We start from the raw sequence: 26,638 nt of genomic DNA on the forward strand, positions 1-26,638 counted from the left end.
ACATTAGACGAAGATTCTGTACGCGTTGATAGAGTTAGCCGAGAAGCTCGGAAGCGAGAAAATTTTTGTAAGAAAGAAAAATCGGATAACGTTTACGAGAAGATCTGTGTTGGTTGCAGGCTGGTTCTCCGTTGTGTCGAACAACAGTGGTACCGGAAGTGCCAGGGTGTACCGAAGAGTGGGAGCATTAGTTCGAGCCGGTGTCCCGGCGTTTTTGCTTGCCAAACCTCTGAGAGCTTACACGCTGACACACTCGAAAATGGGTAAGTTTTAATAACGTTTAATCCACTTGTACAGTTACTTTGTAAATGACACGTAATTGCACGGCTCACCAGGAAACGTTTCGTTCGTTCGCTCGTTACGATCGTAACGTAGTTGAAGTAAAACTACGTACGAGCAGTGCTACAACGCGAATGCATGATAATATAACATAATGATAATGCGCGTTTGTAATAGTTGCTCGTTTATGATATTATAGAAGTTTTCAAATGCGATGATCACGCGTACAATTTCGCCAAGTTGCCGGCGAAAACGAACGCGTTAGCCGGCAGCCAGCGATCGCATATGCTATTCACGTGTTACGCCGTTTCCAATGAATCAGCTGTTTCGTTAATTACGACTTCCGTTGGTCGTATCGGCGCGGTAAAACACCAAAGCCTTTTTGTTCGAATCCAAATAGATGACCTTAACGCGATGTAGCGGTATCTAGGGAAGAAAAGTAACTGAGAAATTTATGAGGAAACAACTCGTTTATGAAGTCATTATCTTCCGTACTTTCGTTTGCTAAAAGGAAAACGAAAAGTGCGCGTCGTAGAGAATTAATGGTAGTGTGTGTGTGTGTACTGGAAAGGTTTCGCTGTCGGATGATTATTTTAATGGTGAATAACGTTCCTACGTATGCAGCTTAGAAGGCAAACTAATAAAGCTTGTTGCATAGACAAGCTTATACCGTTTTCGATTAAGTTTTTACGCGCAAATTAATAGAAAATCGAAAAATCCTTAACACGGAGTATCCTGTAAACGCTGCTTTCGAACTACCGGTCCACCGTCTTTCGTCCGAAAGCGTATATATAAAAAAAGTAACATTTACCATGGAACGATTTAATATCGTGCCATTGACAGTGCTATAAAATACATATAATAATAAATAAATGCGTGATTCGTTCCGCGTTCCTATAACATCTCCCTGGCGTATCCAGTGGTCGGGTGATCGGCGTTTCCCCACAAGCAACGTTCGAGCAATCAAGATTCTAGCGTAAGAAATACAGTTCCGTAGAAGAATTGGAAAAACCCTCTTTGCACAAAACCTTCGATAACCCTAAGGACTTAATACATTCGTCATAACGCTACGGCCATCCTCCAACACCGATACCATCGACAACACGGAACACGATCACGGACGGATCCGTGTGAGAAGCCCACGGTCTTGCTTCACGGGCTACGAGCGTGAAACCGTGTCGAAGTCAGGATTGTCCCTATCGAGTCTCTCGTCTAGGACGTGACAATGCATCGGGGTCCGGTGCGTGCACACAAACACGGCGCGTGCACTCACGCACGGTCCGCGCGAAGGATTATTCCCTTGGGTGCAGCGACTGGCCGTGACACGAATGTCAATGTGTCTGTTAATGCGAGTGGCCGGCGCGGTTGTTCGTGCGTTTAAACGTAGGCGAGGAGCACGTAACGTAATAGGCACGCGGCCCGGTGAAAGCCGCTGGGGTTCTTACGATACGCACGGCCCTCGTGCCATTATGCACCATAACGATTATGGTCGCGCCATATTCTATCGCCAGTTCTCTCCTGCTCGCCGACTCTCGCGATATTCCACGTTAAAACCGAGCGAAATCCCGCGAAACTCCCAGCCTCTTTTAACCCGAATCCATCCGCGCCCCTACACTCAGTTAACGAAGCAAGAGAGCGAGTGATTTCGTCGTGCGCAGATCGCGGGTCGCTCGTCGTCCACACGAGCGAGGTTTTCTTCTAAAGATTTTTCATCGGATTACGAATCGTCTATGAAAGGTAGCTGATGTACGACACGTTAAATCGGTGTTGTTCATCCTCGGACGCGAACGTATACGGAACGACGGGCGAGTCCGGTCTCAAAGATAACGCGTAAGGTACATCTCGCTATGGTATACTCGACGTTTTAGCAGAGAATGGTTAATCGGGTATAAGATTAGCGAGGAAAATTACTGGATGTTAGTGGACGAAAAAACGACAAATACGATAATAGTAATATTTGTTGAAAAAAGGGTGCACAAAATCGAGAAAATCGTAGGTCGCCGGGGTTCTGACGTTAATACTATTATTAGCTCGGTTGGTTAGCCTAGGAAGAGATTCATTAGACAGAGTACTGGAATAGACTGGATGGATAGAAGAGTAAGAAGCAAGGTGGAAGCTGGTTTGTTAATGATAGCGTGGGTAGAGGCAAGTTAGGTAATTGGAATAACGAAGTGGAAGCTACTTTGTTGTAAACTGCAAGTAAAGCTGTGTGTTAGAATTTCTAACACGACGACTTTCACAGTTATTAGAGAACACGATGTTCGTGATAAGATAGCGGTACGCGAAAGTACCGGGCCATAGAAATCTATCGTTACAGTTACTGGAAATTAATTAACCCTGTAAATATTTCTTCCGTTGCTCCACCGATCTCTCGCGGAATTTACAAGTACGAGAAGAAACGATATTTCGTTGGAAATTTTTCGTTTGTCGGAGGAACAGATCGTCTAGGCTGCAAAGAAACCGTCGTAAACTGAACTCTAATAACGAGTTAAACTCGAGTCGTAGACTAAACTCTAAATAGATCATCATTATCACAGGCTTGGGACGTAATAACGATTCAGAGCAGAATGATAATTTCCGTTTCAGAGAACGGTAACCTGAGGGCTCACTATACAAAAACGACGGTACGCGCCGGCGAAGTTCTGCGACTGGCCGCGGTTTTCCAAGACACGCGGAGGGCACCGGTTTCCAGTGGTATTTCCGGTGTCGTTAGTGGTGTCCCGGAGGGCAAGAGTTCAAGGTCGTCGGAACGAGATCAGTACGCGCAGTGCCTGGATTCTCACGGCCACGAGTTGTTCGCGCCGCTTTCCGCCAGAGGAGAATTCTACGCGACTTGTCAAAGCGGAAGCCTCGACACCGGAAGCGACGCCGTGCTCTACAGGGTTCATCAGCTTGCCAGAAGGGATCTTCCCCTTAGGGTAAGCTCAAGCAAAATATTTTCTTGGAAAAAGTGGATAGCGAGTTTCGTTCGATCGTCGCGAGAATCGCAAAAGCTTGCGACGCATAATAACGATCGAGTTCGGAAATTTCCATCGATAGGTACGGCTGGTTGCCGGACCCTTGCCGATACCACTGCCACGAGATTACAGCGGCCTGATGCAGCTGGAAGGTGCAACGAGGGGTCCCATAGTATTAGGATGCGCGGTACCTCTAATGCCCGAGAGGCCTGTACCAAATTCCACGGTGCCCGAGCTACTCGAACTCGTTGCCACAGGGCCAACGGCGCCCCGAGTGAAAAGGGCGCGATTAGGCTGCCCTTCCGAAGCACGGTTGCTGGCGTCGCCAAAGATGCAACGGTTACTTTCGGCTTGCAGGTAAACATCCGCCTGGCAACGATCCAACTCGTTTCTTTGCTTTGTATCGTTCTTTCTCTCGTCTCTGTCGCGAATATCTTCGACGATTCATAGATGGTGAATTTTCGTTCAAAAATTCCAGAAGAGCACTCGACCAGAGAGCAACGGAACCACGCGTGGCGCCCCCGAAGCCGCCCTGCAGCGGCGGCCAATTAAAAGAACTGCATCTGAAGGAGATCAAATCCAAGCCAGAAGCGAAACCGATTCTTCAGAGTCTAAAGGAGGGGCTGGAGCACATTAAACGAACGACCATCAGGGATCGTAGCAACAGTCGAGCGAGTAGCAACAACCACCACAGCTTCCTCGACCGGATCTCGAGGATAGCTCAGGGTGGCAGAAGCAGGAATCCAGCCAAGAAATCGGCCTCGTTCACGTTCGCTGTTCGGCCGGAAATCGGCATGAGGTCCGAGAGATACGCCAGCCTCGAGTCAGAAACGAATCTACTGCAAGCATCCCCGTCCTCGAGACAGCAAGTTCAACGATCGGTTTCTACCAGCGTGTTGGAGGTTCAGACTCAACAGGACCTCGATCCTCCGTATTCCAAGGTCAGGGACAGTTTAACTCCATTACCATCAACGCCGCCATCGAAGACAGAGGAGATCTATGCGGAGATTTGCGAGCCTACGAACGTTAGTTCTCCGGAAGAGAAACCTCCTCCTCCTCCGCCTCCAGGAGGGAAGAACGGGACCAGAGAGAAAGACAGAGGTTACGTAAAGCTGGCGTTGCCTCAATCCGAAGTGTCCGATTTGAACGCCGGTGACGAGGAGGAAGGAATTTACAACACCGTCTGCTGATCGTGAACGATTCGAACGAGATATCGTGCGATCGAGAAAAATAAATCGTGTACGACGAGTGACTGAGAGACATTTACGGTTCGACGCGATGGAATGCAATTTCTGGCGTCGATGGTTCACGCTGCTCGAAATAATCGACCGTTCGCTCGTACCGAATCGAGAAAGGAATTGCTTAACGTAGAATTTTGATATCGAGAAGCGCTAAAGAGACACGAGGTAGGTACAAATATCGAGAAATAATAAAATACTTGTTTGATTCTGACGACATTCTAGGATATAACGAACGCGTATCGGTTCGTCGATCTATCTGTAATCTCTGGATCGATCTTAAAACTACTAAATCGAAAGTCACCGTCGAGTTTCCATTGCGTAAAAAATGAAACTAAAAGAGGAATAGTGGAGAGGAACATCCTGCTAATTATAATTTCCCTTCTGCGAGATAAACAACCTGTTCTTGAACGGAACGATCTTTCGAAAAGCTCGACTTGTAAACAGGATCAGAGTCTCCGATGCAGCCGGTAAAAATCGATCAACGATAGTCGCTAAACGACTAACAACAGGCGGCAGGCGCATCTCGAGATTTTCAGTCACAACGGAACGCATAGAATTCTAATTTCTACCGCCACCGATCGACCTAAATCGATCTCCAACGAGCCAAGCGAGCGACGTTCTAATTGTATCGAGCAGGTTGGATCGCGATTCGCGACGAATCGTTAGGATGGTCGCGCGGATTCAATCGCCAGGACTCGTCGACACATTCATTAACACACGGCGGACATTAACCATGGATACGCATCGAGCGCAGTCGTTGGTAGTCCATTGACGGGGATAACGTGCCACTTCCTGGGTCGGACCGGAGAACCGTTGGGGCAGAAACGCCGCTGCGGCGCACCAGCGGAATTTACAACGCCATTTGCCCAAGAAATTATCCTCCCGGCGTCTTTTTCTCCCCTTTTTCCGCGGCGAGAGAGCGGCGGCGTCCTCCACGGGGAACCGGACGGAAGATTTACAAGGCTGTTGACCGGGGAAAATGATCGCGTAATTGCGGTCCCACTTGTGCGCAGCGGATGTAGCGGGTCTCGTCGGGACGCCGTGCCACTTCCGGTACACCGAGGAATCTGTGCTGTGACCGATCGATATTATTAGAAGCGACCGATGACCCGTATTCCACGATCGACATGGTGTTTGCGCGCGCGTCACCGATAAAATTCGATAATTTCGTCGGTCGTGATCTATGTTTCGATTCGAAAAGGACTGCGGTGGATGGAGCGAAAGATGACAAAGTTACGGAAGAAATAGTTCCTTCTTACTTGGATGCGTGCGGACGACTTGTCTCGCGACGTTTATATTTTAGCAACGAATCGTTTTGATGCTCGAAGAAGAGGAAAAGGAAGAGGGACGTTGCGAACATTTTTGTACAGTTGTTGGTAACGTTTCGGTGGTAACGACGATGGTTGCGACGAAGACCAGCGTTTTGTACATTTGTTGATACTTCGCGTACTAGTTGCGAGCGCTCACGAGAAACGATTTGTAATTTTCTTACTGTATAGTTATTATTTTAAAATACACTGATTTCCAGTTAACACGTGTGATGTTCTATTTTTAGTCGTAGAGAGTGAGATAATACCTGTTACCAATTATAACGGCATCCGAAACGTTCCGACTTCTCGCTATACGTACGAGTCAACTAATCAAATACTTTCACATCCGCGGTACACGGCCAAATCTATCGATTAATCGTTATACCGCAATTTTCCTTTGAAAATAAAGTTTTTCGTTGAAAGAAATAAATCACTCGTCGAGAACAGTCGTAACTGATTAGCTTTGAAAGTTGCACGTTAATTAGAGATAATGTTGAATAGATAATGTTGTAAAGGTACGTGGACTAGAAAAACCGTGAAAAATACGTAATAATAGCGTTACTGATGAAGAGAGTAATTTTTTACTATATCCGGTTTCAATTACGTATCATTAGCCTTTCGTTCCTATCATAATAGAGCATGTCTGTTGATTTATGGTACATCCAACCAGGATATATCATTTGCGCGTGACTCTTTTGCGACAGAAGCAAAACCATTTGTTACGCTTGGCAATAACGTTTCATCCGCACGATTTAATGTAATATAATTCGAGATCTGCTCGTAGAAAGGAAATTGAAAATTCTATTCCGACTAATATCTCTGAAAATCTATTCTCGTTGCACGTAGCAATCACGACGCGGCGCGTCGCCAATTATCGTCGGATAAAATCTTCGTGAGCCGTCCATTCGACAAAAATCCTACGGATCCTAACCCGCATCGGGTGCTCCATATCGTCGAAATTCCGAAAGTAGAGAACGTTAGCTCGAAAACGGGCAGAAAATCCAGTCCAGTCCGGCTCACCTCTTGCTCCCAACAATTTTCTTCGCGACGATCGTATCAAGCAACAAAATCGTCGAAGAATATGAACGAGTAGATTCCGCTGACAAACAGTTCTTCGGCGGATCGTGAAAGAGCCTGAACGTTCCAGGAAAAGAAAATTAGCAACGTCTTAGGAAGGTCTAGGTCGTCGAAATCGGTCGGAGTAGCCGATGGGCGAGGATTCGTCTATTAACCCCATTATACAGAGTGATTGGTTGCCTGTTCGTGGAAGAACGACGAGGGGGAGTTTCGTGGGTTCGCACGACCGATCGTTGCTTTTAAACGTGTGGTTAGGCGAACGTAAAAAACGCTTCGAGGAAAGTAGAAAGCCGCGTATGCCAGGAATACGAACGAAAAAGTCCACGAGGAACAGGATCCTGTCACGCTCGAAAATCCCTGACAGGCATAATCTTCTCCCTTCCTGATGGTTTCTGAGTCTACGAACGCGGATTTTTCGCGGCGTTTCGCGTAAAACGGAATGTCCGAGTAAATAAGAGAAGAGCACGTTTTGGCAGTGCTGTTGACTTTTAATAAAACGACGCGTCATTTTAACGATGATGGTCGTTCGATAGACGTGTTCTTTGATGTTTAAACGAGTAACGATATAATTGGTTTCGGTTGAATTTCGATTAGACGGATAAAAAGGACCTGCGAATTCAATTGCTCGTTAGTTTCGCTTCCGAACTGATATTATACCCGACGATTCAGAGTCGCGAAGATGTCTTGCGCGTGTTATTTATCGAGCTAGTGCGGATCTCCTTTAATCCATCGTTCTCGGTTAAAACTGGAAAGCAAAAGCGTTTCAGACGCACAATTCCCGCAGGGGAGCTCCTCTCTTCGTTCTATACAACGCGTTTTAACAAGAGTCCCGTTTCTCGAGAGCGCAATCTCTCGAATACAACTGTCGTCATTACATACGCTTTCATGCCGTCCGCGCAGCAGCCGGTTCACCCACGATCAAGAAAATTGAAAATGCAGAGATAAACACGCCGGCTGGCTCTGACTTTGAGGAATAATATAACGTGAAACGATCGTCAGCGGCTATAGGTCATTAATGTTTTACGAGCACGTAGAGCGCACAGCTGCGTCCGTTCAATTACAACTAACAGGGAGAGCCACGAATGCCCATCTCTCTCTCTTTCTCTCTCTCTTTCTCTCTCTGTCGATCGTCCTCTTTCTCCCTCTTTCTCTTTCTCTTTCTCTTTCAGATCGTTTCCACCGACCAGCGCAGCGATACGCGTTTATGTCCATTAATATTAACGGCTCGAAACAACGATAATAGCGAACAACTATAGGGATCCCGAGGTGTTTTCCTTGACCATGCCGACTGAACTCTACGGTGGTCTCTGAGTCTGCGTCCAATGAGATACGCGTTGTTGTCCAGCCTTTCGTTCCATCAATCGAACACTGCCAATGATTGGTAACCGATACTCGTATCGTGTTACTGAATTTTGGATAAATCATTAACCGGACAACGGTCACGTATAGTCTCCGTATAAACATTTATGCGATGTACCGTGAAACCTTCCCTTTGAGAATTCATTACGCGGCATGATCCGCGTAACGCGATCACCGTAGATTGTTTTCCTGCTACCGAACGAGATTCGTTTTACGTCGCGTACTACGGTGAAAAGAGGCCTTCGAGATGATCGCCATACACTTTTCGTCGATTCTTCGTATTTCGTCGTGGCATATTTTACAAACTCGTTCGGTTTTATACGGATAATCCGAGGATATTCTGCATTTTTTGATCAAACGAATCGAATTTATAAACGATATGCCTCGTTTCGAAGTTTCAGTGCCGTGACCGTGCAAGTACCGACACTATGGTTTCTTAGTTTTCGATACTTTTGAAATGAAGATGTCTGTGTCGTTTAAGACAAGCGAACGGAGACGTAGCAGTGTTCGCATTACGCTATTCGAACGTTATTGCTACGGGAAATACTAATTATTACGTCAATTTTCCAGTCTTCAACCGTGACTTTAAAATCTTTATTTCATTTTCATCTTTAGCCGCTATCGCTCCGTAATCGATACTCAATTTCACGTTAGATCGATCTATCACTTCTAATCCGCGCGGTCCGTGCACTCGCTTCATCCGTTTCCCATTGCGAAACATATTTCTAATTACTTACGAGGGCAATCGATCGTTCAACGACCAGGCAGGATGAATAAAAGCGGAACGAACAATTCAATTGGCGCGGTACACATTTCAGAATAGTTAATCAAAGAAGCGAGACAACAGGTACCGGACATGAGTACACGGATTTCTATAATTACCATTCGCTGCACATATCAGCCGGCGAACGCGAAACTCGGACAAACTGGCTACCGTTCGTCTTCGAACAGCTGCACGCTATCGTCGATTTGTTGTTTAGCGAAAAACATAATGACGGAAATCCAAAGTAGCATCTAATGGAAAATTAGTCGAGACGCGCAAAACTATTCCCATTGTCCATCCTACCATGAGATCTACAAACTTCCTGTATTTTATTTCTACTTTTAGCCGGCTCTTTTCTTTATCGCTCGTTCCTCGAACAATCGAAAAAATAAGGAAAAATTGCACCAAAGAATCGATACGATTAACTCGAATCTCTCGGCTAACCTATGGATCTTCGAGTTGACAAACCTTCCGCGAATCCGCCGAATTTCTTATTCCGGTTACCACGACACAAATACTTCGACACCCCAGCTGATTTTCCTACCTACTCTGGATTTCTTCGATCGATAGTATCCGATCTCGAGGAAAAATCGAGGAAATCGCGAGCAACGAGCGAACCTAAACTCGACTAGCCTCGGTATCCACGATCCTCCTCCTCCTCGTTGCCTCGGTTCTGTGCAAACAGTGAATCGCAAGGACGCGATAGGCTGGTGGATCGATCGAGACAACGGAGCTATCGGGGTCCGGTAATCTTGGTCCACGGGTGCATATTTCAAGATCGGCATGCGTGAACGATCTCATGGCCGTCGGGTTGCCTTGCGGTCGTGTAACTCACCTTTACAACGTTAATGCGACGGCCACGGAGAGCAACCTATCATATTTCGCAGCCCTGCTCGCCTGATCGACGAGCCGTGTTTTAATATGCAAATTAAAATGCAAATAATCCGCCTACCCTTTCGCCCTGCAGCGTCCTCTCGGCGTTTCACCCTTGTTGAGCCTTCGTCTAAGCTCGGCTAGTTGTCATCCCTCACGGTAGAATAGTTTTCGGCCATCCATTCCGTGGATCCTCCGCGCGGTCTTCTTTCTTTTTCGCGTCTCCGCGCCAACAATTCTTCCGATGCTTTTAAATTACCTTTGCCAGGGAACACGAGCACGAACGAGGCGAAAATCGCTGTGAAATAAATTTTACAGTTTAGCGCGAAGCTGTTATTGATGTAAAAAAAGAGAGAGATAGAAGAAGAAAGAAAAGAAAAAACAGGAAAAATATCAAACTTTTATGTTTCGCTTGAGAGCCTTACGAGGAGAGAATATAATATCGAAAGTTGCATTTTATACTTATCGTTTGACGAGGATGATATTTCGAGATTACATCCAGCGATTAGATACGTACTTGACACTGTATTTACGATTAATTGTCAGGATCGCGTATATTACCGCGGGTCTTCAACGGGGTAAGTAAATTAATAGCAGCGGCGAAGAATAATGGCATAGAAATTAGAGTTGGTAGCACGTGATGGAGAGAAATGAAGCAGTCTAGATAAATGCGTGTCCAGAAACTAATAGTTTTAGTAGTCGATTTTTTAATTTACAAATTGATTGTTCCCAGTAAATAATATAAGATTTAACCGTAAGATAGATTCAAGATGATCGTTGTCTATAATTACGATCCATTAACACCGTTACTAATAAAATCCACTATTAGCGCTCCTTACCAAATCTATGTAATTAAGATACGCAGAGAAAGCATTAGGCTGCTCGTAAACAGAAGTCTCATCGTTAAAGTCTCGTTAGAACCCTATATTTTGTTACACGATCAGCCTACATAGGTCCCTAAAGTATTAACCATAGTAGTTATTTTCCAAAGCATTATTCATTCGTACGCTCGATATTTCAAAGTCTAAATTCATGTAAAATACCACTGAACGGTGTAATAATTGAAGGCAAGTGCAGCGTTAATTAGACTTTATATTTCTTTATGACAAATGCAGCTTTCCAACGCAGGAAACTCTACTCTCCTTTTACTTATTTATCACGAGGAGGTGGCAATTCCAGAAACATTAGAAACTAACGCGTTATATCGTTTGTAAAAACGCCGTCTGGAGAAACAGTTGCCAAAATATATTCTGCAACTTTAATTCCGTATCCCTCGTTCGTATCCGAACGATCGTTACTACTCGCCCATTCGTATGATTCGTTCGGATCTCTTCGTTACGAAGTCTGATAGGCGAAAAAATCGGCAAGGAAGACCGCGCGAATACGCGGCGATTTAGCAATTCGAAGCGTCGATCTCGCGAGGCCCATAAAATTCACTCCGCTGAATCTCCTTCTCAACCGATCCGTAAAATGCCGAGACGGTAGTAAAGTTTCCTTTGGTTACTTTCGACGCTCATCGACAGTCATTGATCGAGTTAAAGACGCCTCGTTGTATAGCGAACCGACGAAAGACAATATTATTACGGCTTTCTCCTGTCCTGCGTATTCAGGTTATATTTACCATGCAACCTAGACACGGTGATCGAACGTTCATCGATATCATTATCGACAAGTGGAACACTTTCTTTCGAACTTCTTTCGTAGATACGATCGCGCCTGAAACGGCGCAATAGGCAGCCTCGAACTGAACGAATGATTGTGAAAAGACATCCTGATACCTTTCTCGTCGTTGCTTAAATAAACAAAGAATCGTAAGGAGGCAAGGAACAACATTGTTCGGGTGCCACTCCGTGAACTATAAGGGGTGAAACGTTCGACGTAGCGTTATCTGATTCGTGAGAGCGATTTGAAAGAGCTGAAAAGACTGAAAAGGTTTTTGTACGCGAAGGGGAATTCTCCTTTGTATGCCTTTCTGGATGATCTCAGAGATTTTACCAACGAGATGTTTCTATCGATGACGTAGCTAAGAGTTACGTGGGATTTAGAATACGTACATAGGTCAACGAACTATAAATATAGATATTTTCTAAAACGATCGATATCGACGCAGGATATCTGGAAAAAATTTCCATCGTGGTTTCGCGCTAGTCTCTACGAAAGGTACTCGAGACGAATAACAACGAACGATGGAACGTGCGTAGATTTAGACGCGTAGCATTTAATAAAATCGTCTGAAGCGAAAGTGTGTCACGTAGCACCCTTTTCAGTCCAAAATTTCCTACTTCCTTTTCTACTAAAAGGCATTAAATCGTTAAACAGTGTCGGAATTATGGAACACAAAGATCGAAAGTTTATCGCCACGGAGAACTAGCTAATTTACATATAGAGATGAAGGTACAATATGTCGAGGCGCTGTCCGAAGAAACGTCCACCGTAGAGATCTGTCGTGAGGATTAGAATTTCAATTCATGAATTTACATGCAACGTTATAAAGTGTTAAATCCCTGAACGATGCTTCTGTAAAACGTGGCAGACATACGGAATATGGAAATATGGAAGATTATACAGGAGGTATGGGATATCAAGGAACGGACGTTTACATGTGTTTAGAAGAAACGAAGCATGTAATACGATACAGGTACGTATGTACGCGGCAAGTTAAAAGAAATTATACGACAGATCGAACGTGTACTATCGGCTCAATCAAATTATTAATAGTCTCGCGCAACGTATAGGTGCACGTTATTGCGCGTCCATAGTTTCAAGCTTCCATCTCCTTAAAAAGCATCAAGTTGCAAGTTACTCTCTTAGGACAGCGAGATATCGCGAACAGAAGGTTGTTGAAAAGGTTACAGCGCGCGAAAGAAAACTGCAACTCGAACAAAACTCGAAACGATCTAGAGGCCTTAAGATGAAAACCGCGTGCAATTCCACCCCTGAGTACGCTTTATCTTTCTTCAGAGGCGATTCGAAAGGCCGCAGGCTGCCGGTTCGATTCATCGTTGGTGAAAAAAATCGCTGGCCGATTCGCAGATTGCGTCTCAAGGCGACTCTGGTCGGCACAATCGCGCTCGCTCGTATATAAGCCAAGATGAATCCCCGAGCCATCGTACGCGTAATGTCTTCATTGAAGCAGCCTCCTATCATAATCTCGCTATGATGGACGAGCGGTCTTTATGCGGGGACGCAGAATGGAACGAGATTAAACGAACAGTCATCAATAGCGTGAAAGGCGAAGCTCGTGGAAGGAACGCGAGGAAAAAAGGAGGGAATGGGTTGAAGGGGGTGACGAGACGACTCAATTAGTCGCGTCCTACCCGTACAATCTGTCACGATATACGCGAAACTCTTTTCTCCGAGTCGGCTATTGCGAGGATCGCGCGCCGCCGGCGAGAGAGCCGCCGCGATTTGCACCGGTGACAAATAACGCGTCGTCGAGTGATCGCGTCCGAACCGAGAGAGCGAGAACGGTATCGTTCGGGCAAATCTCACGACCGATTTCCACTTTGTATAACAATGATAAGTTTCCTTCGTTGCCTCTCTTCGCAAATCTTTATTTAGAATCTTATCGCTTGTTATCCTAATTCAGCCACGTTATTTCTCATGGACGGATAAATCGTACGCGTGAAACATCCTTGCGGATGTATCTTTGATAAAATTCAAATGCTATAAAACCACAAAGTCTTGCGTCTTTCTTCGAACAGCGTGTAAGAGAAAAATAAAACGTTCGAATGGTGGACTGACGGATTCGCGGAAAGCCTTTCGTAGCAAAAAGTGTTAATTACGGTTAACAGGCTTCAGTCTGTTTCAGCCGGGCAATATCGCTATATTAATTCGTTCGCGCGCAAAACTTAATTCGTTGCGCTCCCTTCTGCTCGTGCACCACGTATGTAATTAAATTCCTGCCGATGGAACGGTGGATGTGCAACAGCGGCAGAGGCTCGATCGGACGACACCCCGTCGTATACGACGTCGTTCAATGCATAGCAAGTAGCGCTAGAAAATCAGTTGCCGGTAACTCGGAACGTTCTGTCTACGAACGAATTGAACGACTCTACTTCACTCTACTATCCTAGCAGCGTTACGCTGCTAATCCACCCTGTATACAGTGGGGCACGAAAGCATTGGTACGTCCGTGATCGAGCCTTTTGTAATACATCGTCGTAACAAACTCTTTGTAGTCTGGATAAACGGCGCTGGAAATTCCGAGTATGAAATCTCACGTTTATTCTGTGATATATGTAGATTAAATCGTTGTTAAGCGTTTAAATCCCTTCTTAGAATTTTTGTCAAAGTTTCTGATTGTAGTACACGAGTAGATGAAATCGGAGAAATTTGTTACGTCGATGTTAACCGGCAAGTTGTTAAAAACGACGAAGATTTAGTTTTTGAAAAGGTACGAAAGCTGCGAAAGGTTTTAATTGAAAAATATGTACACGAAGCTCGACGTTAACCTATTCGTTATACGATACGAGCTTCGAATGTCCGACTAATGACACGAGCACACGTTTACCTCGCTGTACACGCTATCTACTATTACATCGTTAGTTAATTGGACTAACAATGAATCATTTACCTAGTAAGGCGGATAATTGGTAATTTACTGGATTTACATTTGTACGTCTAGAATATTCTGATTGCGTTTCAACATTCGCAAACGAATTGCATTTATTCATACGGTTAATTAACAACTCACATAAATTTTCGTTTAACTCCATAGCAATGACTATAGGCTATTAAAATTTGCATACATTTTCCAATTCATCACGAGTTCTTACGAATGATTTACGAGACGTCTTTACGCGAAACGGTTGTTTAGTCGAAGATGTGGCACGAAATCTTTCCTATCCGTACCTTTCTTCAAATATACCTCGTGCCTAATCGCAAATTTTTACCATATCGTCCGAAATATCGATCGGTGCAAGAGAATCGTCGCCGAAACGTCGAAGCTCGCTTTGTCCTACTATCTTCGGATTCGGCTGAACACGGATGAAACCTTCGACGAGCGCTGGCCATCGTGAAAGGGGCAAAAGTCTGTATCGCACGGTGAAAATTAAAATTTCTATAGAGTTTTACGTAACAGTATCGGTCGTATTACTCTCTCCTGCGGCACAGTAGTCCAGCTATGGTTTGTCGATAACGCAACTGCATGCAGTTGCATTATTGCGAGGCAAAGATGGGAGAGGTTCGTTGGGGTGGCGTGGAGGGGCAGCGAAGAAGGTGGCCAAGCCAGAGAGAAAAGAAGAAGGAGAAGAAAGACAAGGTGGAGGAGGCGGAGGAGGAGGAGGAGGAGGAGGAGGAGGGTACGTTGGCGTCGCCTGGAATGCCCGCGGACCACGAACGGTGCCGGTACGACGGGTTTACCTTTTACAGCCTACCTACCGGTCGTTTCACTGCGACTGCACCTTCCACGTCTGCGTTACCACTCTTTTTCGCCGTCGAATTTCACCTGGCCGGATAAAGAACGCGGATAGTTACGCGGCTTCTCTCTGACCTCTGCGTTTCTTTCGGTTTTGTCCATGACTACCCTCACTTTTTCCTTCTCTTTCTTTTCTTCGTTTTTCTCTCTTTTTTTTTTTTAATTACAAACAGTAGGTACGTGGAGAATGTTCGAGAGAAGAAGTTGTATCCAGCGTTGTATCTAGATTCCTTTGTACATTTTTTATAAGCAACTACGACACGAAACGTTCATTTTTACGATCGCTAACGAGCTTCCTGATCGACGCTTTCAACGCGTATTGGATATTAAAAGAGCGCTGTACGTTGCACGCACGACGTTGCACGAACTTGAAAAAGATTCGAATCTTCAAAACGTTGTCCCAGGTGTATAAATTGTATACAGATGTCACATTATCTTCTCTCGAAGGAGGAAAGGTGCTATTATTTCGCACTGTTCTCGGTTTACATCGGTGGCTTAATTATTAACACTCCGGATGGAATTAATTAACCTAGCCCGACGCGTTTCGAGAGAATGGCGGAGAAGGACGGAAAGACGGGCGAACGAGGATGAGGTAACTGCAAGTATCATCGCGTAGATGTCACAATTTCCACGATAATGTTTATTCATGATCACGATTAGCCACTTACCACGCAGCCTATCGCTCCGTGCAGCGTGGCTCGTGAATTTTCATGGGCCATTACTTTCTCATTCTTGAGAATCGATCCGATCTTGATGCACGAAGCCCAGTCTCTCTCCCTTTCGAGTCAGCAGAACCGTAGAATCGCAGATCCGTTCTACGATCGCAAAAAATTTGCCGCAATTGAGTAAGTTTCAGTCGCTATAGTCGTTGCGGCTATAGCCAGGGGATGGTTTATTCGAGAGACAACCTTGGATCGAAAATAAGATCCAATAATTGAATACTCGTAGGTAATAAGAAGATGCGCATCTCGTACAATTTTTCCCCTTGGTCGTTGGACGCTCTCAAAACCTTCGTTATCGTGTAAAATCTTCAGCTACCCAAGCGATTCGCAATTTTCCTTAATTCGAAAAAAAAAAAAAACGTAGACGAGATCGCCATGCGCGACGAACTAGCGTCTTAATCCGGAGACCTGGCACGCCACCCACGTGCTCGCGGCTCGTTAGATGACAGACGCAATTTGACCCATTAGCACAATCGCACAACGTGGCTAACGGAACCGGCGGAGGCGCAGACCGGAAAACAGCGGCGCGATTCAGAATGCCAACGCGTGCCGCATCGCGCTCGCCTTGCCCTGTATGTCCATATACGCGACCAGTCGCCTCGCTCACCTACGAGTACTGAGGCGTGCGTGCACGCGCTCCCACGAAAAGGAATTTCTCTTGGACCAAGACCTGGCAAAAGCTTGGTACCGACGACAGGATTAGCCTGGCTGTCCGATGAGTCTACCATTAAGATCTTCGACCTCGACCAAGCGGAGAGATCCGACATTGCCACAGAGGATACAATACGTGGCAAGCTAACGATCGTTTATCGAGATGAAAAGTGAGCAACGGCTCGTTTCGCTATTAATCGGGCCGAGGGGCCGGTGAAAAGGAGCAGGTAGCCAGAGCGTCGAATGAGAAACGCGGCCATCATGGGCAGACGCGTGTAGAAAAGAAGAGCATCGGACAGGTCCGGTTTGTCGAACGTGGGCGCGATGCCCTCTTCTCGCAATGATCCCCGCGATCTACACACAGAGAGATCCTGTACCCTTGTCACCGGCTGCTCCTCCAGCCCCCCTTTCAAGGATTTCGGATGAAAGGTTGGCGAGCGGCCGAGCGGCCGAGCGGGTGAACGCACCCTGAAAGCCAGGACGTTGTCCCTAGACGCCTACGTGGGTTTCGTCTGGATCTGTACAGGCCGGCTATAGGCTAAACCGCGGCAAGGACCCGCGGTGAATTTCTAAGAAAGGCTATGCAATTTTCGAGGCCTGTTCCGGAGCGGTCTTGTTAGCCGACACGCGAAAATTTATCACCCCGTCGTCGTTACAAGCGGCTAACTATCTCTCGTGCTCCTCGCGCCGACCGGATAGGGTATCATCATCAGCGCGTGATGAGCACCGTGGATGTAATGAACGGAATTACTTCGATGGAAAACTTCGTGTATCATTCGAGCGCCGTTGGACGCGGCGAGATTGAGTTCTTCTGTCTGCGGATGACGCTCTAGGTCCTGCAGGATCCAACGAGAACAGCAGAATTTTACAGACGCGTCTCGATAACCATAGCAATAGATGTCAACGACTTTGTCCATTTGCGACTGTTTTACAACGTTTCTCTATCGATTACAGCATCGGAGCGTCTTTGTTGCATTATCGCCACGAGTTGCATCAGCCAAACTCACATACTCGGACGATATTTTATTCCTCGCATTTTCGTTCGAACGAGAGGATTAACTGGAACTTGTTAACAGACTGTCGGTCGGCCAGGACGATTTGGCCACGCCAAATACGATTATTCACCCCGAATAGCCCCCGTCCTTCGTGGACGAAGAAGGCCTCGCGAGGCTTCGTTTCGACTTATCGTTTTATCTCAATCGGCGAATCTAAGAAGCCAGAAACTAGCACTTTGGCGTGGAAGAAAGCCGGATCAGGCCAAGTTCGTTTACCAAGCGGGCCAAATCAAACGAACGAGCGACAAGCAAGGAATTCGTGCGACGAAGACGACGCGATTCTCGTCGTACTGCGTCTTCGCTCGTGTCAGATTGAACGGATGGCAGACGAAAGAGAAACGACGAAAACATCCCCGCACGAGGGAATGCGGGGATCAAGTTGTCTCGGGACTTTTCTAATCCCGCGACACGTTGGAATTAAAACGGCTTGTCCGAGATGTCGTCTTCGATTTAAACTATGGTCTCTTTGGAAGATGAACGACGCGACGTGGACATAAATATAGAGCATTTCCAATTCCATGCTCGCTTCTTCTCTTTCCGTTACTAAACGGACGACGTTCTCTGCTGGGGATCGAACTATACGGCGTGCAAGTTCTTTCAATTACAAAGCCATCGAAACGTCAAAAAGTTTACGCAACGTTGGAACTTGATAAATCATGGTCGAAAAGAAAGTTGGAATGTCCTATTCTTCGGGTAATTTGCCGGGAACGATCGCAGATCGCTGCGAGCTGTGATCCGTCGTTATCGAAAAAACGGTCGATAAATTACGTCTATTAGGGAACAATTAAAAGAAGGAAACAGGTAGCCAGTCTCGTCGGCTTGGGCGAAGAACAATGCGGCAGGGCGAAGTTTGCGCGGTTCGTGTTCAGGTCACTGGTGCGCAGGCGGACCGTTAGGAGTGGAACATTGTGCATAGCCATGGGCATAATCTTAACTTCTAAGAAACGACCACTCATTGATCCTAGGCTCTACTATAGACGACGACATAGGTCACGTCCACATAACGGTCACCACCGGAGAGGACACGTGCCTTTAAACTCACGGCTCGGGCTAATCAACTTGACACCAGCAGGAACTGCTATTGTAATCGGACCGCCTGCTGCGCTTTTCTTATACAGAAACTCTTGTCCATAAGAGAATTTAGTCGTCCACACGGATACTCGAATACTTTCGTCGATGGCTCTCCATGGGTATTGTCTTTTCACTGAGTAATGCAGTAGTACGTGGTAGGTGGATTTGTTGGAGGATGTGAAATTTATATTTCTCGATAGCTTCTAAAGATATTGGCGTAATACGAGAATTGTTCGGAACTCGCGTGTAACGATAGAAATATACGGCGTAGCATAGATAAGAAACCGAAAGATCGGAAAAATTAAAAGTATTCCACGTTTGGTTTCTGTCTTAAAACTACACGCGTATCGTAGATACCAAACGCGTTCGCGTCTAAGTATAATCAATTTGAGCCACAAGGACGAGCAAGCTAACAAGCTTTTTTATCACACTACTCGGACAAGCTTCGACACAGTCGATATCCCGCACGACGTACTACTGACCAGTAACCTGTCGACGGATCGAGGATTCACGATCGGAAGATCATGTATCAAGCATACACGTTTTCCCATCGTTCTTTACCACGAGACCTGAACAGACCTCTGACGGCAGGGCAGCGCTTCGAATGATACATAACGTGTCACGATATAATAGGCCTTCTCGACCGTCTATTTCTGTTGCATAAAACGATCCACTCGAGCCGATCGAGTAGATGCCATAAGATAACGTGTCTGCCTAAAAGTCGCAATCGATCAAACCATTGTAAACCTATTTTTGAGACTCGACGTCAGCGGAACGGGACAAGGCTCGTAGACCGTGTACGTTCGCGCGTGTGATTGATGGAATACTGTTGCAAAGTGAGACGCGATACTTTGGTCGTGGTCGGTGGGAAATTAAACGCGTGCGTGCTCGTAAATTTGCCGTTAGTAATATAAGTTTTTGTTAATTCGTTTTATAATTTCTGCACCGAGCATTACCTGCATCCTATAAAGTTCTATTACCCGTGATTCGCATAACTTAATCGCAAACAAATACCCGTTAACCGTTAGCCTGAAAAGATGTAGCAGGTACGATCAAGATGCAGGAACACGAAGGAATTATACATTTTCCGTGAAACCCATTTTCACGCGTGATTAATATTTTACAAAGCAGACACGTATCCCAGTTCACGGCGTCCGTAGGTCGCGTATTCAAGCATGCACGTAACTTAACGCTGATTTCTTCGCGAACGAGCGAAAAGGAACAGGTGAAACGACAGCCGGCATGGGAACATCCTGTCCAAGATCGCCCGGGGTCGATCGCGTTGCAAACCGCGTGATCCATGAAGCACAATCCATCAAGTTACAGTTACTTACTGGCGGGCGACGTGTTATCAATCGATAACAGACGATAACACGAGCAAACGTCCTGACCACTGGCAATTACCGGCCACGGTTATTTACCGAGCCTTTGACGAATGAAAGGCATGCAAGATGATATTCCACGATGAAAAACTACGATAGGCGGTGCTCGGTTTTACCCACAGACGCGTTTCGTTAATGATAGATGGACGTCCGAGAGTCGCAGCTTCGATCGAACGATTTAGGATAACCTATTCTCGATTAGAACGCGAAAATTTTCTTGCTTTTCTTACTTTTGGGATACGATCGGACAAATAGAATAATTCGTAGCTGGTAACGAAGAATTTACCGTTGGTTACGAAGTTTAATTGCCTTGAGATTTAATCGCTCGATCGTTTAAAATTACAGCACGATCGGATCTGACGACTCGGTGACCTTGCGGAGGTCCGAAACTTCTGTTGCAGAAGCGCGATACTCGTCCCGGCAGTTACGTCAACCGAGAGATTTAACGAAAAAGATGGCGCGTGCGTAAGGCGACCTGGCAGACAGAGGTCAGATTTTCCGCGTAAACTCGTCCACCGTTAAGTAGCTGGAAGTACGAGCGAGCGCTATCACCGGATCTGGCATAATGATCCATATCGCGCTAGGACGCGGCGCGCGATCCTCCGGACGAGGGTTTATCGCGGAGGCGGACACGCAGGTACGCTCGCTACGCGTCCTTCGAACTAACCAAGTTTCCCGGCGTCTGGTTATGCTAATTATGTATATCGTGCACCGCTATTACTGGGACACATTCGCGTGGCTCGTTAAACGGCCGTGTGTCCCATAAATAATAACTTTATTTTGCACAGGTGGTGGTGTCGGGGCCGCCGATAGGATTCTCGAGTACTGGAAACACGGTGGCTGCGTGGGAATTCGAGTTTCTCTGTCGATTCTCGACCGTGGAAAGAACTATGTCACGGGAGGAGGCGAGCTGCGTTTAAACAGCCACAAATTCAGTCTATCGGTGTGGCGGGACCGCATTCCGCTCGGGCAAAAACGCGTAAATTACGCGACGAACGGGCCGTCGTTATTCGAACGAGCGGCTAGCCAACCACGAGAACCCAGCCGGACGGTATTTCGTCTCTTTCTCTCCCTTCGCTCTCTCATAAGTACATAAATTAGCCGCGCGGCCGGCCGGCAAAAAGCTACACGACGGAAGAGCTAACGGGCGACGTCCACGACACGCGAGTGAATCGCGGCTGCACGTGGGAGAGCACAAGCAAATAAAGTACGAATAAAGAATAGAGTCTACTACTGTACTACTTGGACGGCCGTGCAGCATCATTAGCCGCGACGTCCAGCTTCTGATTTCCTTCCTTCGCTCCCCTTTGCTCCCTTTCCAAGCGAAAACCGCTTCCCTCCTGCTATCCGAGACGAGCCTCGACGTTTTGTATGTTAACACGCGATACGCTTCGCTCGTACTGTTCACTGTTCGGCTAGATACGCCGCTTGTTTGCGATTTCCCTTCGCGACATTTGCGTGCGAGTTATGAAAAGAGGGTTGAGAACAAGCAGCATGTTTGATTTTTACCAAGCCTCGGCTTCGCTGTAGCTTGTTCGCGGTTGCAAGGTTTCGATTCGATTGACCTTTTTGCCAAATGCATACACTTTCGCTCATCCCACGCAGCCGACGCCGATTTCTCTCTACACGACGGTGTCAACGTGTCCTTTGACGCGAGCGGTAATTAGATGCTTTGAATTAGAATTTCTTTTCTAGAGTAACATTCCTGTGTATCGGATGCCTCGCGCTGGTTCCGTTTAACGAACGAATAACTATTTCGCTTCTATTTTAAGCGTGAAGGTATTTAACGCGCGCGGTTCTTTCGTTACACTCTGATACTTTACGATTTCTAACGAAATGCATACGGATACCTGTGCATTCCTAATAAGCGCGTACGCCAGCGTCCAGCTAGAAGAGGGTTAAGAGCTAAAGGGTCAAACGTACGGCAAGTTGCGATGCAACGTCAACGAGACCGCTGTAGAGGCTCGTCAGTGCCAACGTGCATCGCTACGACGAAAAGTAGCCGATACTCGGGTCGTTGACTCGAACAGGACGCAAGGGATCGACAAACAAAGTAAGGGATAAGCAGGGATAGGGAAGAACGTGGCCAGTGGCGTATACGTACTACGTAGCCACGGCTCGTAAGCGGAGAGCGGCCAGCATCATTAGCCAGAACGTCCAGTTGGCGATTTCCGTCTGCTCGTTTGTGGGACGAGACGCTCACGGGCTGCAACGTGGCCTCGGCGAAGGTGGGGGCTGATCGCCCTTATCGGGTAAGGGGGCCCCCGGACGACGCTCGATGGTTCGTACGGTGAATGGATACCTGGTACTTTGTTCTCGGTTCCCGGTACTCCTGTGCAGCCGGTGCTCTCTCGCCGAACATTCGAACACGAGTTCGATGACCCTTCGACTTCGCAGACCACGGACCGCGCGCCCCGTCTACGTTCGAACGCTGCGCCGCGCCGCACCGATGGCCAGGGCAGCGCCCATCTGTGACTCTCCGAACGACCGACACCACCCCGTTATACATCTGCCTCCGGGATTCCGCGATTCGTTAACATTCTTGCCGAATCGCTCCCTTCGCCTTCGTCAGACCAGATCAACGGAACGACGCGCGATGCGAGAATCGAACGGGAACTGGCACCGGAGATCGTTTCGGTTTGACGAAACAGGTTTCTTATCTTTCCTGCTTCCGAAGTTGTCGATCGTAAATGACGACCACGTTTAATTATAGTTTTCGGAGATTTCGAATTTGTTACTACCGGAGAAGATTAGCGGAGTGTCTCATCGGAGCAACAGGTCCTTTGATCATAGGATGTTCGAGATATCGGATCTTAACGAAGTAGAAGATACGAAGAGACCAAACAAACAACCGGTATCGACCATACATCGAGAAATTAATTATAAAGTTATTTAAATTTCGATTCGTTCGTTGCTCGAGGCTTACCTTAGCTCTTAAAATAAACTGCTTTACATGCATTTCGAGTATCGCCAAACGACGCGAGGATATATTAAACGTCTATGAGAGAAAATTAATCACGTTCGATAATTTTACGTAAACGAATCTAGCTTTCGATCACGATAAGGAACTCCATAAATACGCACGTAGAACTGCAACAACGCGAGGACTTTGGGACTCCCGTGATACTGTTCGGACAAACGTGCGCCCCTAAACGCAAAGAACAGCCGCTGCTAAACTAAATCTTGAGCGATCGCGAAACCTAGATTTCGCGAGGACATCCATCAAATAAATCTCGTAATTTAGCGATTAAGCGAATGACGAACGCGTTGAGAGATTGCGGAAAGAAGTTTCCTATTCAAAGGAACGCCATTGATAAAGTTTCGCTCGGATGAGGCCTGCACATTGTCTTTTAAACCGAGCATGCCATTAGGAGAATAGTGCGCGTAGTCGAACGACTGCGATGTTAATGTCTAAAGTATGTTTCCTCTCGCACGTACCGCTTAATGGCCGGCGTTCCTAAACTGGAAGAAAGGATCGAGCTTGGAGTCCGGCACGAAGCCAAGTATCCAAGCTCTCCAGACCAGACCTTGCTCGATTCAATGGCATCGGAGTTATCGGCGAACATCGTCCGGCACCATTGCCACGAAAAAGCGTTCCACGATTAACCTTAAGTGCCGCTTTGATCTGCTGATGCCAATAGACAGCGAAACTCTCGTCGGTGGTTAGCACGAGGAGATACCGGGTGAAAGCTCGTTTTTCCTGCGGCGCGACAAAATTCTTTTCGAGTTCTATCCGTAGGTAATCAAGCGAATACGCGAAAGGTAAAGGCTGATCTCAAGGCTATCTAACGTTTATAATTTCCGATTCAATTTTCATTTTCATCGACTGGGTTGTGGTTTTAATCGAGGCGATCGATTATCGCGATATTCGATACAGCTATATCCGTTCCGACAAATAAACAAGCTGAGTCACGGTCAAATTATTCCGTAAGAAAAGTAACCGTATTTTATACGAAACAAAACGAAGATCTTGCGCTTCGTACCTTGCACAGCGTACGATTACGAGGTTTATTTGTTAAATTCGAAGAAACAAAAATACCGCTCGAATCGATTAAACAATTTCCCATTTGCACAGAGCGTTAAGAAGAAAATGAACACGGTACGCTTAATACCTCAAAATTTTTAGCGAATCGACCGAACAACGTTCCTTCGTCGACGATAACTCATGCAGTATGAAACTCGAACTTCGAAATCACGTACACTCGCGTAGCCAGGGAGAATGGAACGCCCCTCGAATAACATTCTCGCGTATCGACGAACGCGCACCCTATCCAACCTGCGAATCGCTCGGAACGCTACCACGACCCGATTACGTACGATGACGCTATCTAATCCCCGTCGAACGATGACGTTTCGTAGGAGAAGGCGAAAATGTGCGCGCGTGCACCCAACACCGACGTTCCGATCGTTTGGAAATCGGAATCGGGCGTAGAATCGAGTCGATCGCGCACCGGACATCGGGCGAATCGCTGTCGTCGCGCGTAGTCCACTCGTAAATCTCGTCGAAAGCAGAAAAATCATGGCGTGCAGAGGAGAAGGTGCGTGAGGCTAGTGAATTTTGTATGGGCGTGTCAGGGCCGTAAACCTTTAAAATACGATGTTCCCGCAGTGGACACGTTAATTGCTACGTAGAATCGCCCGGATGAAAGCGGCCGTTGATAAATTGCGTTGTTAAGCCATCGTGTACGAAGTACAGCGTTATCCACGCGATACGTGTTCGTGTCTATGATCGCGCGTGTGTTGCTCACCTGGCCTGATCTTTCGGCTCTGATAAATCGTCCGCCGAAGGACTGAGAGGTCCATCGACGACCTCGAGAAGTCGCCTCTCGCGCCGATGCTGCCTCCAACGGGCGAATACGCGGTTACACACGCGCCGATCGCGCTCTCTCACCCTTCCTTCCTTCCTTCCTTCCTCCCTCCCTCCCTTTTCCGTCAGACTCTTTTGCTCCGACAACGGCGGCGCGGCGGACCGATCGAGGATTCCTACGGGAACGCTCTCTCGACGTCGCGTCGCGGCGCGCCGTGCTCGAGAGCATCGCCGGCATGGCCGACAGATAGGCATGCGTTGAATGCATAACATTTTTATCTGATCGGAAGGAACGTGGAGACGGCGAAATGCGAACGACCGGGCGAACGCCCGAAACCTGGAAGTAAAAAGGATTCAAGGACGCCGAGGATGCAACACGACATTCAGGGATTCGGAGTCGAAGCGGTAGGAGGGTTCGACTACCTCGCTGACTATTAACAGATCGCAACGATCAATGATGCAAGTAACAGTTTCACGGCTCTCCTCTACTTGCGTCTAGCACTGTTTTTCTTTTGTTTCTTTTTTCTTTTTTCTTTTTAATCGATGAATTTTCTCGTTCTAATCGCCGATTGCGTTCAACGTATCTACCGATAAAACGAAATTATCGATTCTACATCGTTAGCTTTCTATTCTTCGAATTGAATTTCATTCCGGCACCTGAAATCAATTGCTTCGCGGAATAAAATTTATTTGGCATTTCTAATTGATTTCCTTTATCAGCTATCCCTTATTACACCATCTCATAGATCGCATCTCTAATTACTCGCATACTCTGCTCCAAGACGATAATTGATACGAGAAACGTAACAGAGCGTAATTAGAACGCGTATCTTGTATATAATTTTCGCTTTTATACCATAATATCTATTTTCCTATCGAGAAATACGAGGAACATCAGGAAGGAAAAGGCTACCATTCACCGGTGCTCGGCGGAACGGCATCGACAGAACCGCGTTTATTGCCTCGGTTTCTCCTTCAATGACTCGCAAACGCAACCGACCACCATGATTTACACGGAACGCCAACTCTTTCCGGAACATTTCGTCGGGAATTCCGCAACGCGGTAAAATTCAAATCGTCACGCTTCACCGAGAAAAGTGGGAACAGTGAATTTTCACCGAGAAACTTTCACTCGCGTTAACGCGATGCTCTACGAAATTCAAAACCAGAATCTTGAATCCGTCTTCTTGAAAATCAGACATCTTACTCGGATGCAAATTCAACTGCCGATACGTAAGGTATCGATTTCACGAACAGCAAAAGCGACTCGATGCTCGAATAAATGCGCTACCTATACATATACACAACGTACAAGGCGCGTTGATGTTGCTCAACCTCGGCTACTCGGTATATATGTTGAGGTATGTTCGCACAATAGAGCGCAACACAGTCGTACGGTTCTAGATGCAAAAACGAAGGCAGAAACGAACGACAAGATTGGTCGCCAACGTGGAGACCGTGACAAAGTGACCGAGGTTAATAAACACGGTGAACGGTCACGGAGGACTGGTTAGGATCTCAGCTTGCCACCAATCTCGCCAGCGAAATTCCACTATAATAGGAGGATGACCTACCGCTCGATGACGTAATATCTTCCTAGACTTTTAATGGAGCTTCGTAACTATGTGGTCTGCCGTCTGATACCACCGACACCTGCAACCTTATTCGTGCT

At 46.7% G+C, this 26,638-nt stretch overlaps 1 protein-coding gene and 1 pseudogene across 3 annotated transcripts in view; one reads left to right on the forward strand and one right to left on the reverse strand.

Annotated features, from left to right (window-relative positions):
* Positions 1-6,011, forward strand: part of LOC117232741 — a 46,222-nt gene extending 40,211 nt beyond the window's left edge. For 2 of the 3 annotated variants that reach the window (XM_033492346.1, XM_033492345.1), the window contains exons 3-6: positions 120-263; positions 2,866-3,197; positions 3,319-3,593; positions 3,715-6,011. In XM_033492346.1, the coding sequence (XP_033348237.1) occupies positions 120-263; positions 2,866-3,197; positions 3,319-3,593; positions 3,715-4,426 (1,463 nt within the window). In that variant the 3' untranslated portion in view covers positions 4,427-6,011. The remainder of the gene's footprint in view (positions 1-119; positions 264-2,865; positions 3,198-3,318; positions 3,594-3,714) is intronic. The other variant, XR_004493179.1, reaches the window with a different exon arrangement.
* A 9,923-nt stretch (positions 6,012-15,934) lies between these two features.
* Positions 15,935-23,118, reverse strand: LOC117232756 (annotated as a pseudogene).
* Positions 23,119-26,638: the final 3,520 nt, after the last annotated feature.

This window comes from Bombus vosnesenskii, unplaced genomic scaffold (assembly GCF_011952255.1).
Source record: "Bombus vosnesenskii isolate JDL3184/JDL3185 unplaced genomic scaffold, Bvos_JDL3184-5_v1.1 scf7180000013293, whole genome shotgun sequence".
Lineage (NCBI taxonomy): Eukaryota > Metazoa > Arthropoda > Insecta > Hymenoptera > Apidae > Bombus > Bombus vosnesenskii.